Consider the following 15903-nt stretch of genomic DNA (forward strand, 5'->3'; position numbering starts at 1 on the left):
TTTCATTAAAAAAAAAAAAATTACCTTGTCCAAAATAAGCTCCCTTATGCACATTTCGAGCACCTTGGTATCCCAAACTCCTACAGATGACCTGTCCTCCACGCAATTCCCAGCGGTCGTCACAAACTGTACCCCACTGGCCATCATGGAAAATTTCCACTCTGCCTTCGTGAGGGCCGCTACCACCAACCAGTCGAACTGTCTTAGACGGTGCTGTCACAGAAACAAGCAGGGCTTAATTTTACATATATGTACATATTGCTTTATGCTTTAAAAAAAAAAAGCATTTGAGCACATTTTTCCAGCAAGTTCAATTATTGGAATAAATATCAAACTTTCTAGCACCACCTATTGGTAAAGAGTTTAATTGCAAACATTGTACATATTGGTCAGATCTGAAGAGTAAATCTACTCTTTCTTTTTTATAAGTTACATCTATGAAAACACTGCAATGATTTTGTTCCAGTGACTTTAAAATTTTACAGCTACAAGTCTGTGAATGTTATAGATGTTTTTCATACTATTTTTAAAAATTTTAACAAAGTGATTGCTTTCTTGACACACTAACGCACAAACTGGAACATACATCCAGTGACTTTCAGTGATACAGGAGGTTGAGGAGAAGATATTTTATAATATCATAAACATAAAAATAGACCAAACATCCTGTTCTTTACCAAGAAAAACAAGGTAACTATAATGACAAAATCAATTTAGAAATAGCAAAGATATTCCTTGATATAAGCCCCCTGGATTTTGTCCCAAAGTGTTTTTCTTGTTTTGAAAAAGGATTAATGAGATAGAAATCAGACAATTTTCATTTATTTTGAGAAATCGCTAAAGCAGTAAACTTTGGGAAGAAACATACCATGTTTACAGAAAAGTAATTTTGTTCTGCAATGCCTAAGTAATCAAAATTGCCATATATACAGTAAACTTTTATAAAACTTTGATCATGTGCAGTGATTTACATAAATATGAAATGTCTCTTTCCCATTTTTAAAACCAACATACACATTTTGAACCTAAGAACAGATAAAGTGTGTAAGTAGTATCACAAAAAATTTCACTTAGAGTTAGAAATTTCTATTTCTTTAAACGGCCTGAACTATTCTAGTATTTGTTAAAAAATCATTTGGCTGAAGAACAGAAAAATGCAAAGACAGAAAATAATTTTTTAAATTTACTTAGTGCTAAATAAAATAAAAATATTCTCTAATAATTAGAAAAGCCAATAAATAAACACAGTTCTATTTAAATATATCTTTTCAAATATGAGTTTGAAGAACACTATAATATAAAAAAGCAAGATGTAATTGTTACAACAGAAATATCTCTGTAATGTGAAAATGGAGTTTTAGTGTATGGGTTTTCAGAACTCAGTTAACTAAAGAAATAGTAACTTTTGTTTTCTAATATGAGTAAATTTTGTTGGAACAGTAATCCAGCAACATGTAAAAAAATAATAAACAATTTCCTACAAGCCTGACTGAGCCACTCAGAAACATGAAAAGCAAACATGTATTAACATGTAGTATTACAATTATAATTATTTTCTTGATTCGCCCAAAATAGAATTCAGTGCTAAATACTGAATTAATGTAATAATGTCCAGGTGCATAAGCCCTTCCTTACTTAATATACATGAGTTACAAACATTAAAAACGTTTTTAAAAAGGAAAATAATTTGCTATTGCAGTATTCAAACTTCCAATTACTAAGTAAAATACCTGGGTGTTCCAATCATTCACTGTAAATGCCTAAGAAAATAGGAAATAATAATCCAGGAATAGATTGCGTAGTTTTAAAACATTAGAGTCATGAAATAGTATCTAGTGCCACACCCACATGTTTATTTTTACAGAAGTCAAAAATAAATCTACCTGTGCTATGCTGCTACTTCCCATCAGCTAACTATTTTACATTCGGTAGTGTATATATGTGGATGCTACTCTCACTTTGCCCCAGCTTTGCCCTCCCACCCCATGTCCTCAAGTCCATTTTCTATGCCTACCTCTTTATTCCTGTCCTGCCCCTAGGTTCTTCAGAACCATTTTTTTTTTTTTAGATTCCATATACATGCGTTAGCATATAGTATTTATTTTTCTCTTTCTGACTTAACTTTACTCTGTATGACAGACTCTAGGTCCATCCACCTCACTACAAATAACCCAGTTTCGTTTCTTTTTATGGCTGAGTAATATTCCACTGTATATATGTGCCACATCTTCTTTATGCATTCATCTGTTGATGGACATTTAGATTGGTTCCATGTCCTGGCTATTGTAAATAGAGGACACAACCTTTAAAAGAATGACATAGCCATAGGACATGACATAAACTGGTTAGAACCAACTAGGTCTGAGATGGTGGACGAGACTTCCAGTGGACCTTGAGCCTCTGTATACGCTCACTGTAACACATCAGCATGCTAAATGACACACCCACAGGCTCCATGACAGTTCCAAGGCTGACCATAAAAGGTCAACAAGTGGGTGGTGGCCCAGTTCCTGGAAATCCCGACCCCTTCCCCAAAATAGCTGGAATACTCCTCCCACTCATTAGCCTATGAAATTACACCCCGCCCCCCATAAAAACTGACAACCCCTGTACCCTGGTGCTCACCTTCTGAGATGGCCCATACTCTGTCTGTGGAGTGCGTTTCTCTCTAAAAAAAAATCCACTTCTTACCTATCACTTTGTCAAGAACCTGAGCTTCATTAAGTTCTGAGACCAGGTGTGTGGTATCAGTTAAAAGACTGTGGGTTCAAGTCCCAATCTGAGATACACAGTTTAAGTTAGGCACCTGGAACAGCTGAATCAACACTTGAATCTGCTCAGGATTCTCCAAATTTTATCCAAGAGCCTCTCTGCTAAGTTGCTTCATTCTTTCCTTTGATCGCAAGCTGGACATCTTTGTTCCCCAGTGAACATGTCTGTTAACAACTCCTAAATTTATATTTTACAATCTCTTTCTCAGAGACAGTTCTAAAATATCCAAGGAAGTCCTCCTATGACCTAGTTTGGGCGAGATGCCCATCTATGGACTAAACAGCTTGGGCCAAAGACAGGGTCAGTTACATTCACATGCCATTCCTGGAATGGGGGGAGGGGAGAGGCATTTCCTTGTTGAAGGTGAGTTTTGAGCAAAGACAGTAAGCCCGGTTCATAAGACATTTTAATAATCTTCGTGTATTTATGAATATTCATTACACTATATGTTTAGCCTGGTGTTCTTTTAATATCCCTGACTGTAGAATATAACTGAAATTAAAAATCCACGAGTTAGGACCAAATTTTCCAACTGTTAAAAAGAGAAAATAATATTTGCTCTTAGTTAAAGCATCTAAACACAACTTCTCTGTGCCAGGCATTTGCCTTGGTTTCAGAAATTATTTGCATAAAGCATGTATCCTGCCCTCAAGATTCAAGTATTTCTGAGGTTATTTTGAAGGTTAAATAGTTCATTCTTTAAAATGAAGTACAAATGTAAAGGTTTTACAAGTTTTGAAAATTTTGAGGTTTACATTTCGTGGAGAAAGCATTAGAATGAATATATTATCTTGATATTAATCACCTTACTTATTAATTTTTTAACTACTTTCCTATTTAATACTTATCCTTCTCAAAGAGGAGATCTTAACCAAGTAGTATGACATTTTACAGATAGACAAAACCTACCCTATGGTTTCAGATGTGAGTGTATTTGACCTTTGTTATTTCCAAACATGATAAATCTTGAAGAGACTCCTGGAGACCAGTAATGAGTAAACTATGGCCTTAAGCCAATCTCAGCTTGCTGTCTATTTTTGTAAATAAAGTTTTGGTGGAATGCAGCCATGCCCATTAGTTTACATACTGTGTAGGGCTGCTTTCAGGGTACACAGCAGAGTTGAATAGTGTGACAGAGACCTTCTGGCATGCAAACCAAAAATATTTACTAGCTGGTCCTTTTCTGAAAAAGCTTGCCAACCCCTGATATAATTGAAAACACAAGACTAGGATGATAGAGGATTTCAGTAGGGAAAATCCTGCCGTGTGACCCCTGGAACAAATAAGGTCATGATTAATCTCTACTTACTTCTCCAGTTTAACCCTTTGAAAACCTCTCTGCCCCCTCTCCTTGCTCCCTTTAGTTCAATTATATAATTATTCACATTCCCAAATAAGCCTTGCTCTCCTTTATTTCTGGGGCTTTCGTTCCTCAATCCCCTCCACCCTTTCCTCCCCTCCTCACCACCAACACCTCCCATTTCTTCACCCTCAGCCCCCAGTTTGGATTGGTATCCCTCCTCAGGCTCGCATAGCACTACTGCCCTACAAAGCACCGTAAACTAGGTAATTTTCCCTCCCAGACTGAGATCCTTCCAGTTATCTTTTCAATACCTGACCAAATATCCCTTGATGAAGTCACTTGATGAAGAGTTATGGTATGAATGAATGAATTTTGACCTCTCCTTGATACACCATCTCTATTACTTGAGTGGATTAAATTGGCAAATGCTTAAAATATCAAACACTGAAAGAAGTAGAATTTAGTATGTCACCAGTCTCTAGAGAGAATATAGTTTCTATGTGTAGAAGCAGTAAATTGTGAAGGAAAGGTTGATTTAAACATGAGTCCTATTATAGGAAAAAACTATGTGGCTGTCCACTAAGAGCCCTCCAAGGTGGACTGGTCTGGTGGCAGGGTCTGATCAGAAACCTCACATATTCCAAAACCTGATTTTTGTAGGTTTAGAGGATTTATCTCTTAGTGGCAGACTAATGTTAAACAGACTCTCAGGACTAAATGTCAATTCAATTTACAACCAGAAATGTAATTGCTTCAAAAACGGGAATATTTTTAACTACTTGACAAGGCCATTTTCTCTCTGTGGGCAATCTGCACAAGAAGTCAAATCACAATCAGTGAATTATTCGTTTAATTAATTTATTAATTTACAATGAGACATAGCTATGAGATTTTGCCTCTGGGTTTGGCCAGTGCTCTTTGCTTAACACATTTTTCTTTATATATGTTAATATATTCCATCAGGTTAGGTGGTTTGACATATCTCTGCTCTGATTCACTGCAGTTTAACTTTCTAAAGGCAATTTTACTATTCTTAGGCCCTAGATTTGGAGGAAAGTGTAGAATACTGATAATTTATATATATTTTTAAAAGTCTGTGTGTAAAATTAAAATATATAAAATATTTATTACACAAATAGTTCATTCATATTTTTATGAGATACCAGACAAAAAATAAATAATAGAGTAGATAATTTACAAAGGTTTTCTAATCTAATCTGAGAAAATAACTTCAAATATAGTGAAAATTAACAAGTTCGCTAGTTATTATTGTTTTGTTTATTGAAGGCTTATTTTTAAAGGAGGAAGTAAAACATATATTAAATATCTCAGAATAGAGGAATAGCTAAATTAATTATAGTATACATTGGATAGTTTTAGACTCATTAAACATTCCTGTCAAAAGAATCATATAGAAAATAGAGAAAAATGATAATATAAAATTTAAGTGACTATATTAACATTAAAGTTTCACTTTAATATTCCCAAAAAATTGATATATAAAAAGATTAGAAGGAAGTATCCAAGCATATTGACAGTAATTTTGTACAGGGGACAGAAATTGAATATAAAATCTTATTCTTATTTTCTGAAATTATATTATTTTTAAAACTAAGATTAATTTAATTAAAATAAGTGGTGGCCAGATAGTCACTAATGTCCTTACTGTTTTAAAGGGTCTATGATTCAAGTTAAGCTGAAATTCATAAAATTGAGGGAAAGAACAAGCTCAGAATGAGAGATATAGTATAATGTCATTTATATAAAACACAGAAAATAATACCATCTATCATTTATGCAAACATACATATGTAGTAAATATATAAAAACATGAATAGAAACATGTAAACTCCATGATAGAAGTTTAACCTGGAAAAGCAAGGGAGGCAGGCATAAATCGGGCTTCATCTGTGCTAGTTAACATGATATTTCTTAAAAGAGAAATATGTGTAGTCCGTATGGTAAAAGGACAACACCTCTAAAATGTGGGTGGTGTGTACATGACTATGTATTAGCTATTTGTTGTAAATGTTCTTCCTTCTTTTCTTTATATTTGAAATCTATTTTATTTAAAGTCCCGTGTTCACAGGGACACTGATGGAGCCATCTATGAGCCCAAAATAAATTATAAAAGTGCTACATATACAAGTCTTTTCTTGAAAGTTAGGAAAAAATATGAATCTACTATGCTTGAGACAGGAAGGGGTCAGGGCACAACCTTTAAAAGAATGACATAGCCACTGAAGACAGAACAAACTGGTTAGAACAACTAGGTCCAAGATGGCGGACAAGTTGACTTCCACTAGACCTTGAGCCTCATTATACACTCGTTGTAATACATCAGCATACTAAATGACATACCTACAGGCACCATGACGGTTCTGAGGCCAACCATAAAAGGCCAAAAAGTAGGCAATGACCCAATTCCTGGAAATCTCCACTCCGTCGCCAAAACATTTGGAATAATCCTCCCACTCATTAGCCTATGAAATTGCCCAGCCTATAAAAACTAACCACCCATATTTTGGGGACTCTTGCCTTCTGAGATGCCCCATACCCTATGAAGTGTGTATCTCCCCGAGTAAAACTTCTTTTACTTTACTATGGCTCGCTCTTGCATTCTTTCCTGAGCAAAGCCAAGAACCCACACTTGGTGGTAGTCCCAGGGACTCACGCGAGACCTGGGACGTGACCATCCTCTTGTGCCCCACTTTCTTTCTTGCAACAAGCTCTAGTAGACAAAATTTTAATTTGAAAAGCGAAGTCAGGAAGAGTGTGGACTATGGGGTGTCTTTGCATTGTGTCCATCACTGCTACTTGAGTGGAAATAAAGAACTAAGGTTAAAATGTGAAATGACTTTTGAGGAGTGTAGCCATTTCATTTCAATTATTATCATATTGTTTACCTCATGGCCATGCTTTCTTTTCTTTGTATCATTTATTGGAATTAGGATTTAGGGTTAAATTTATTACTCAATAGTAATTATTATATTTGAGTTTCAAATGTTAACAGACATATTTTTTAAAAAGTCTGGTTGCAAGTTGACCCAGAAGTCCTTGCAATATGGCAAAATTCCTCTAGAAAGGGAAATGATTTTTTAATTTAAGATAATTAGCTTAATGAGGTATTTAGCTATGAAAGGCACATCCTGGTGTGAAATAAAACTCATTTTATGGCAAGACAAGAAAAATTTAAACATAAAAAAATTTTCTCTGCCCTTTGGATTCCACTCTCCCTTCTACTGTGCATTGTGCATCTGCCTTATGCATCGACCAGACCTCCCCCATCAGCAGAAATACCTGCTCAACCATAAAGAACAACATTCTCCTAGCATTAGCAAGACAATTCCTTTAAAGATAACATTCCCTCTTGATCTTGTACGGGATCACATGACTTACCACAATGACCCTTAGATCTGGATTATGTAAACTGTCAATAATACATCATTTGATGTACAGCCCTCTGTCTCAAAAAACTTATATAACTGTGCCTTGACTTCTAATGGGCGGAACAGTTCTCAGACCTGAGATGCTCTTGCTGAGTTATAATCCTTAAATTTGGCCCGAATAAAATTTTCCATTTCTTTCTTAGATTGACTGATTATTTTTTTTTTTACACTGGATATCAGATGTTTAGAGAAATAGGTTGAATTTCTTGGAAAAATAATTTAACAGATTTTGAATCTTACTCCAGAAGTCAAAGAAAACAAGTATTTTGGAAGTCCCCAAGCAGGGTTTTAGAGGAGAAACCAGAGGGAGAAGATTTCAGTGGAGTATGCAAAGTATTTTGATGGCAGGGGAGAGACTGAGGAGAGTGGCCAGTGAGGAAAATATGGAGTCTAATCTAGCCAGGAATTTCGACACAGTAAAGTCTAAGGTTCAACTTGAAAGTTGTAGACTCTTCTGCTCACATTTTCCTGTTACGAATAAGTCTTCAGTGAAATTCTCTTAGATCCCCAGGTGGAGCTAGGGAACATCCTCAAATGAAGGGAGGGGTGTGGTGCTTAGTGTTGGAATGAGAGACACGGGGCGGGGGGAAAGGAGCGATCACAGATGCAGAGGCATGTGAGTTTCCTAGGGCTACGATATTAAATGGTCACAATTTGTGCAGCTTAAAACAACAGAAATTTATTCTCACAGTTCCGCCCTCTGTCTCAAAAAACTTATATAACTGTGCCTTGACTTCTAATGGGCGGAACAGTTCTCAGACCTGAGATGCTCTTGCTGAGTTATAATCCTTAAATTTGGCCCGAATAAAATTTTCCATTTCTTTCTTAGATTGACTGATTTTTTTTTTTTTACACTGGATATCAGATGTTTAGAGAAATAGGTTGAATTTCTTGGAAAAATAATTTAACAGATTTTGAATCTTACTCCAGAAGTCAAAGAAAACAAGTATTTTGGAAGTCCCCAAGCAGGGTTTTAGAGGAGAAACCAGAGGGAGAAGATTTCAGTGGAGTATGCAAAGTATTTTGATGGCAGGGGAGAGACTGAGGAGAGTGGCCAGTGAGGAAAATATGGAGTCTAATCTAGCCAGGAATTTCGACACAGTAAAGTCTAAGGTTCAACTTGAAAGTTGTAGACTCTTCTGCTCACATTTTCCTGTTACGAATAAGTCTTCAGTGAAATTCTCTTAGATCCCCAGGTGGAGCTAGGGAACATCCTCAAATGAAGGGAGGGGTGTGGTGCTTAGTGTTGGAATGAGAGACACGGGGCGGGGGGAAAGGAGCGATCACAGATGCAGAGGCATGTGAGTTTCCTAGGGCTACGATATTAAATGGTCACAATTTGTGCAGCTTAAAACAACAGAAATTTATTCTCACAGTTCCGGAGGTCAGAAGTCTGAAATCAAGATGTCCGCAGGGCTGTTTTCTCTTTGAAGGCTCTGGGGAGAAATCCTTCCTTGCCTTGTCTTAGGTTCTCATGACTCCGGCCAGTCTCAGGGGAGAAATCCTTCCTTGCCTTGTCTTAGGTTCTCATGACTCCGGCCAGTCTCAGTGTTCTTTGGCTTGTAACCGAATCACTCGAATCCCATGGTGAAAACCTGTCTCCAGGTTTTCACCATGTCTCTGTGGCCTCCTCTTATAAAAACACCAGTTGTTAGCTTTAGGGCCCACCTGAATCCAACATGACCTCATCTTAGCCTAACTAAACCTGCAAAGACCCTACTTCCAAATAAAGTCGCATCCTGAGGTTTCAGGAGCACATGAATTTCTAGAAACCCTATTAAACCCACTATCACAGCCGTGGCAGGGATTTGAATTGAGGAGACATGGGGAATATAATTTTTCCACATTTTCGCCAATCTACTTCAGACAGGAGGCACTGGAATTGCCTTAGAATGTGAGGTTGGTGCTCAAACAATTTTATTTCAGTATTAAAGAACTGACCCCCAAGATTTGAGGACTGCAGAATAGCTGGGTAGTAGATATTTGGTTACACTGGAAATTAGTGACTTAGCAAAGTTAACCATGAAGACACTGAACACCCACAGTTCAGCGACTGAATAATTAAAAGACTGAGAATGTGTTGCGTCAAAATAAACTGTACTAAACCTCAGACGATATTGAGTAAATCTATTATAACTTAAAAGTTCTTACTTTGCGGTGGATTAAGCAGGATATGAGTGACAATTCAGGTGAAGCAGGGGATGAGAATAACTGTAGTACCCCAGGAAAGGGTCAGGATCTGTAGGTTAAGCCACAGTGGGAGATATTTCTGGGACACTTCATGTGCAAGCAAGTAACTGTGCTGTTCTAGGGAATCTCGTCTTGAGATTCACATTGTAGGGCAATGCACGGCCAGAGAAGCCAGGTTAAGGGAGCAAATGATAGGTTGTGAACTGGGAATACTTTGGTGGTGCAGTGGTTAGGACTCCATGCACTCAATGCCGAGGGCCTGGGTTCAATCCCTGGTCAGGGAACTAAGATCCCACAAGTCACCTGGTGTGGCCAAAAAAAAAGGCTGGAACCTATAACCTATATTCGGAAAGTGCTTGAATTGGAACAAAAGAAACAATCTTGTATTAGTGTAAGACTACATGTACTGCAGAACAGGAAGCCAGGACCTGGTTCTCTGAAGAAGAAAGCCATTTGGTCCTCCGAGGTTGTGGAGGCATGGGAAGTGGAGTGCTGGGTCTCTCTACTCCATCTGAACTCCAGCACATAACTGAAGGAATTTCAAATTTTGCTAATGCAAAAGACCTGGCTGGAACTATATTGATGTTTTTTTTGTTTTCTTCCATCTCATTAGCTCTGGTGAGAGTCAGGCTGTGAGTCAGCTGGGATAACTCCTAAACAGGACCAGTGCTAACCACTGGATTCAATGCTGATTTAAATCTCTATTTCAATTTACAAGACATATTAGTTATATATACTACAAAGGGACACATGTACTGTGTTAATGGAATACTATATGTTTTTAGTGCCCATTTATGGAATCATATAAAGCTTGAAACACCACATAGCTGTCAAGAATGAGCAGTATTTATCTAAGTTAGCTGGAGACATCACTGCTCAGGTACTACACTCTGCTCTGCTGAAGCCTAGCTGGGCTACTCAGAAAAGGACAGTGAGTGGTTAAACAAGAGACACAATAAAAGAAGAGGACATCAAAGCAACCACATTATATTGAAAAAAAAAGTGTTCAAATTGAGCCAGTTACTGAAATAAAGATAGAATAGTAGCAGGTAGCTTCTTTCCCTTGTGCATATGAGTAATTCCCAATACAATAATGGAGGCTAGGTAAGCATTCTAGAAAGACTATGTTTCTGAGTTAATATACTTGGGGGAAGAGACTGGAGGCAATGGCTGGATGGGATATGAAGGAAGAAACATAAACTAACAGAGATTAATTGAGAATGCTTTTTGGGAATTTGACCGAATGGAGTTCATATTGTAAGAACTCTTATGTTAAGGTCTTTCAATGATTAGGCCCATTCTAGAAAACCAAATTGCTCTTTACAAATCTCTTTCTCTCCCTTCTTTCTTTCTCTCTCCACACCTTCCGTATGACATAGTTGTGGTATTTATATATAAGAAATATATAAAGCTAGTTGTGGGAGTGTTGAATGGAGTCACAGTTACAAATAGGGACTTTGGAGATCAATACAGCAGGCTTTGTGATTCTGTTCTACCACTTAGTGGTGAGCTTCAGTTTCTAATCTATAAAATGGAAATGATGATAGGACTTACCTCAAAGGCTCTTCTGAAGATCAGATGAGATAATGCATTAAAGCCCCTGCATTAGAGAGTAAATATTTTCTAAAAGCTCATTATTATACTTATTTCATGTTTGGAAGAGAAGCCTTTACTTTGGTCAACTGAATGCTTGGAGAAAGACCAGAATTCATTTAAGGTTGTGCTGAGTCCTCAGCAGAGATCAAATGAAAGACATACAGATATTTCGTATCATTGTATGAGTTTCAAAATAAGACATTTACTCTAAATTCACATCCTAATTACAGTCTTATTGGGTAAAAAGCACAGTAGGAAACACTAACAAATGACACATTAGTAATTGGTATGTTGAGGACAGAACCTCACACAAAGTGTTTCATTGTATGGCCAGAATTCTGTTTGCTTGAAACACGTACACTTTCAAGTTAGGGTGAGAACACGGCAAACTATTAGGACAAGCTTTAGAACTTGGTGCAGACTTGTTTTCTCTTTATTATACGTTATTAAATTTGGTGTAATCTGTGCATTTGAACTGGGCATTTCAGCCTCTACTTTTGTCTAAAGAAAAAAGCCTTTCTCTCCTAATTTGGAAAGTTCAGGTTTGTATTTGACACACTTAAGAATCCCTTTGCAGTCTGGGGTGCCAGATAACTGGTGAACCGAAAGCCCTGGCATTGTCTCCCAGGGTCCCTGGGATCAGGGCCATCAGTGGCAAGTGTGGACCAAGTACTGCTGGAGAAGAAGAGGGCTCCCAGGTGCTGCCTGTCCCCCGGTACAGAATGGGGTAGGAAGTCCTATCCAATGAAACCACAGGCAAAGAGATCCAACTCATCTTCAGATGTTTGCTTTAACTGGCTCGTCATCGTTGCCAGTTTGCTACTACTGAGGATGATCTGATTCCTCTCTGCCCCTTTTTTGCCTGGAGACTTTGGTGTCAAGCCGGCACAGATACAGAGTACCACTGACAACTCTAATTTGTTTCAACACTTCTTGGAGCTTTTTCATCAGCAGCGTCTTGGGCTCACACTTTGTTCCTCAGAGCCTGGAACTGCTGTTTTATTAGCCTGACATTTTGTTCTGACCTCTGTTGACAGCTTCTGGCCTCTGGCGCGCACTCTGTTTAGTCACTCCTTTTATTTATAACTTATGCTCTTTTGCTTGGCTCAAACTCATTGATTTGTGATCTGGTCACACTTGCGTTGCTCTATCTAATGTAAAATCTTATCTGATTCTCCAGCACCTCTTTTTGTCCATGGCATTTATTTAGCTTCTTGCATTTTCATTTGGCTCTCACTCCTGTCCTGATTACAGATTTTAAATGTCTGCATTATACCAGCGAGGAAGAGCAGCTCCAGTTCAGAGAGACCACGACCACTGAGAACTATGCCTTATGAGTGTAAAGCACTTTATAGTATTACAGAGCATCTGCATACAGACAGTATCTTATGTGACCCTCACAACAATCCAGTGAAGTAGGCAATACGATGCCCATTTCACTGGGGAATGAATGGAAGTGGGGAGACACACATAGGGACACTACTGAGAATTCTACTGGAACCTTAATGTTGTGAATCCTGGGACTATGTGTTAAACCTTGAAGGAAAGGAGAGTTGAGAAAATTCAATCTGTTGATTAATAGAGAGACATTCAAAACTAACATGGGATCCCACATTTTTCCTTTTTTTAGTTTGCCTTTTCTTACATTTTCTCCTTTCTCACCGTCAGCCTTTCTTCACCTACACAAAATATCTCCAGTTCTACTGAAATATTTATTTTTCTCCAGGATCTATACTGGATATTTAAAGCATAAAGTACAATGAGTTGTGTTTAAAAAAAAATTTTTTTTACAGTTTTTATTCAATAACATAACTAGCACACTTAGGAACTTTGTTTTTTACATGTGCTTTTACCAAGGATACTAAATGCAGCAGGCTGGTGAAAAGAGCTTTTTAGACTAAAACAAGTTCATCATTTTTTTCATCATTTTTTTTTAAATTTTTTATGATCAAAATATTCTTGCTTGAAACAGCTAGGTATTTTAAGGAAACAAGTTTTGTTTTTTGGTTCAAAAATGTTGAATGAACTGCCCCAGCTCCACTTGACCTCACTATAAAACTTGAAAAACAATATGCCATAAATTGGAGAATAAGAAGACATGAATGTAAACTAAGCAAATCAAAGTCAATTTACCTTTTCAAAATTCTAAGGAATTTAAAAATCTTGATCTACTCTGAACACCTATGGAGCCCTGTTCCTTCCCCCCATATACCTCTGCTCTATTATAAAACTGCCTGTTTCCATGTCTATGTCTTTCTGGGACAATTAGTTCAGGAAGTCCAGGGACAATAGCTATCTTCTTAGCTGTTAAGTCCAGCTCTAGGAGGTACACAATAAACATATGCTGAATGAACAAATGGATTCTTTTAGGGCATCCCTATCTCTGGTTGAGACTGGTATTTTGGAGGGTAAAGAATGCACATATAATCGGTATCCATGAGATTTCTCCTGGAACCCGATGGGTTCAGGAGACACTCAATGAGTGGGTGGTAGAGGGTTCCTGGCCTGGCTCTGAGGAAGGTAGGAACAGCCCGCCAGTCAGTACATGGGAGGCGTCCCAGCTCAGGACGGTGGGGTGCTGGAGTGGGGAGAGGTATGAGCAAGGGAGCAGAGACCCAAACAGTACCAAGGACCAGGAGAGGAAGGCATGCGGAAGCCAGGCACCACTCGGGAACCAAGGTTGTTTGGAGGAGCCACAAAGGGATCTTGGAATCAGTTGTGCTGTGACTTGTCCAGAGGTGAAGGTCCTTTTAGTGAGATGGTAGCACAGGGTGTCCCGCCCGACCCACCTGATCTTCAAAGGGGCCTGCCCTAATTTGATCAGGGAGTTATGCTGGTCCTGACACATATACAAAACAGGAAATAAGAATGAAATTAGAACACTCTCTAACACCATACACAAAAATAACCTCAAAATGGATTAAAGACCTAAATGTAAGACCAGATACTATAAAACTCTTAGAGGAAATCACAGGGAGAACACTCTCTGACATAAATCACAGCAAGATATGATAGATCTTTTCTGATCTATCTCCTAGAGTAATGAAAATAAAAACAAAAATAAACAAATGGGACCTAATTAAACTTAAAAGCTTTTGCACAGCAAAGGCACCCATAAACAAAATGAAAAGAAAACCCACAGAATGGGAGAAAATATTTGCAAACGAAGTGACCGACAAGGGATTAATCTCCAAAATATACAAACAGCTCATGCAGCTCAATATCAAAAAAACAAACAACCCAATCGGAAAATGGGTGGAAGATCTAAATAAACATTTCTCCAAAGAGGACATACAGATGGCCAAGAGGCACATGAAAAGATGCTCAACGTTGCAAATTTTAGAGAGATGCAAATCAAAACTATAATGAGGTATCACCTCACACCAGTCAGAATGGCCATCATTAAAAAATCTACAAACAATAAATGCTGGAGAGGGTGTGGAGAAAAGGGAACCCTCCTGCACTGTTGTTAGGAATGTAACTTTGTACAGCCACTATGGAGAACAGTATGGAGTTTCCTTTAAAAACTAAAAATAGAGCTACCATATGATCCAGCAATCCCACTCCTGGGCATATATCCAGAGAAAACCATAATTCGAAAAGATACAGGTACCCCGATGTTCATTGCAGCACTATTTACAATAGCCAGGACATGGAAGCAACCTAAATGTCCATCAACAGAGGAATGGGTAAAGAAGATGTGGTATATATATACAATAAAATATTAGTCAGCCATAAAAAAGAATGAAATAATGCCATTTGCAGTGACATGGATTGACCTAGAGATTGTCATACTAAGTGAAGTAAGTCAGACAGAGAAAGACAAAGATCATATGATATTGCTTATATGTGGAATCTTAAAAAATGGTACAAATGAACCTATTTACACAACAGAAATAGAGTCACAGATGTAGAAAACAAAGTTGTGGTTACCAAGGGGGAAGGGGGGGTATAAATTTCAAGATTGGGATTGACATATACACACTATTATATATAAAATAGGTAACTAATAATAACTTACTGTATAGCACAGGGAACTCTACTCTAATGACCTATATGGGAATAGAATCTAAAAAAGAGTGGATATATGTATATGTATAACTAGTTCACTTTGCTATACAGCAGAAACCAATACAACATTGTAAATCAACTATACTCTAATAAAAATTAATTTTAAAAAGCCGAACCAAAAATAAAATAAAAGAGGAAATCAATGATTATTTTTGTTATATTTAAATCATGCTTGAAAAATATTTTTTTAAAGTACAGCAAAATAATTCAATATAAATTTTCGTATACCAGAATTAATTGAATATGTGGGGAATGAGGCACTTTCACAGGGAACAAATTGGTACAACCTTTTGGGAGCCATTTGCAAGAATCCATCAAATTGTAAAATGCATGTCACCTTTGAACTATTGATTCTACTGCTAGCAAATTCTCTATTAAAAAATATTCCCGGGCTTCCCTGATGGCGCAGTGGTTGCGCGTCCGCCTGCCGATGCAGGGGAACCGGGTTCGCGCCCCGGTCCGGGAGGATCCCACGTGCCGCGGAGCGGCTGGGCCCGTGAGCCATGGCCGCTGAGCCTGCGC

At 37.7% G+C, this 15903-nt stretch overlaps 1 protein-coding gene across 3 annotated transcripts in view; it reads right to left on the reverse strand.

Annotated features, from left to right (window-relative positions):
• Window positions 1-15903, reverse strand: part of MSR1 (macrophage scavenger receptor 1) — a 225271-nt gene that overhangs the window by 48777 nt on the left and 160591 nt on the right. The window contains exon 9 of one of the 3 annotated variants that reach the window (XM_055080871.1): window positions 25-213. The exons of 1 other annotated variant lie outside the window; for it this stretch is intronic. In XM_055080871.1, coding sequence (XP_054936846.1) covers window positions 25-213 — 189 coding nt within the window. Of the gene's footprint in view, window positions 1-24; window positions 214-13303; window positions 14150-15903 lie in introns of those variants that run through there. One more of the 3 variants, XM_055080873.1, reaches the window with a different exon arrangement.

The sequence above is a fragment of the Physeter macrocephalus genome, chromosome 20 (assembly GCF_002837175.3).
Source record: "Physeter macrocephalus isolate SW-GA chromosome 20, ASM283717v5, whole genome shotgun sequence".
Lineage (NCBI taxonomy): Eukaryota > Metazoa > Chordata > Mammalia > Artiodactyla > Physeteridae > Physeter > Physeter macrocephalus.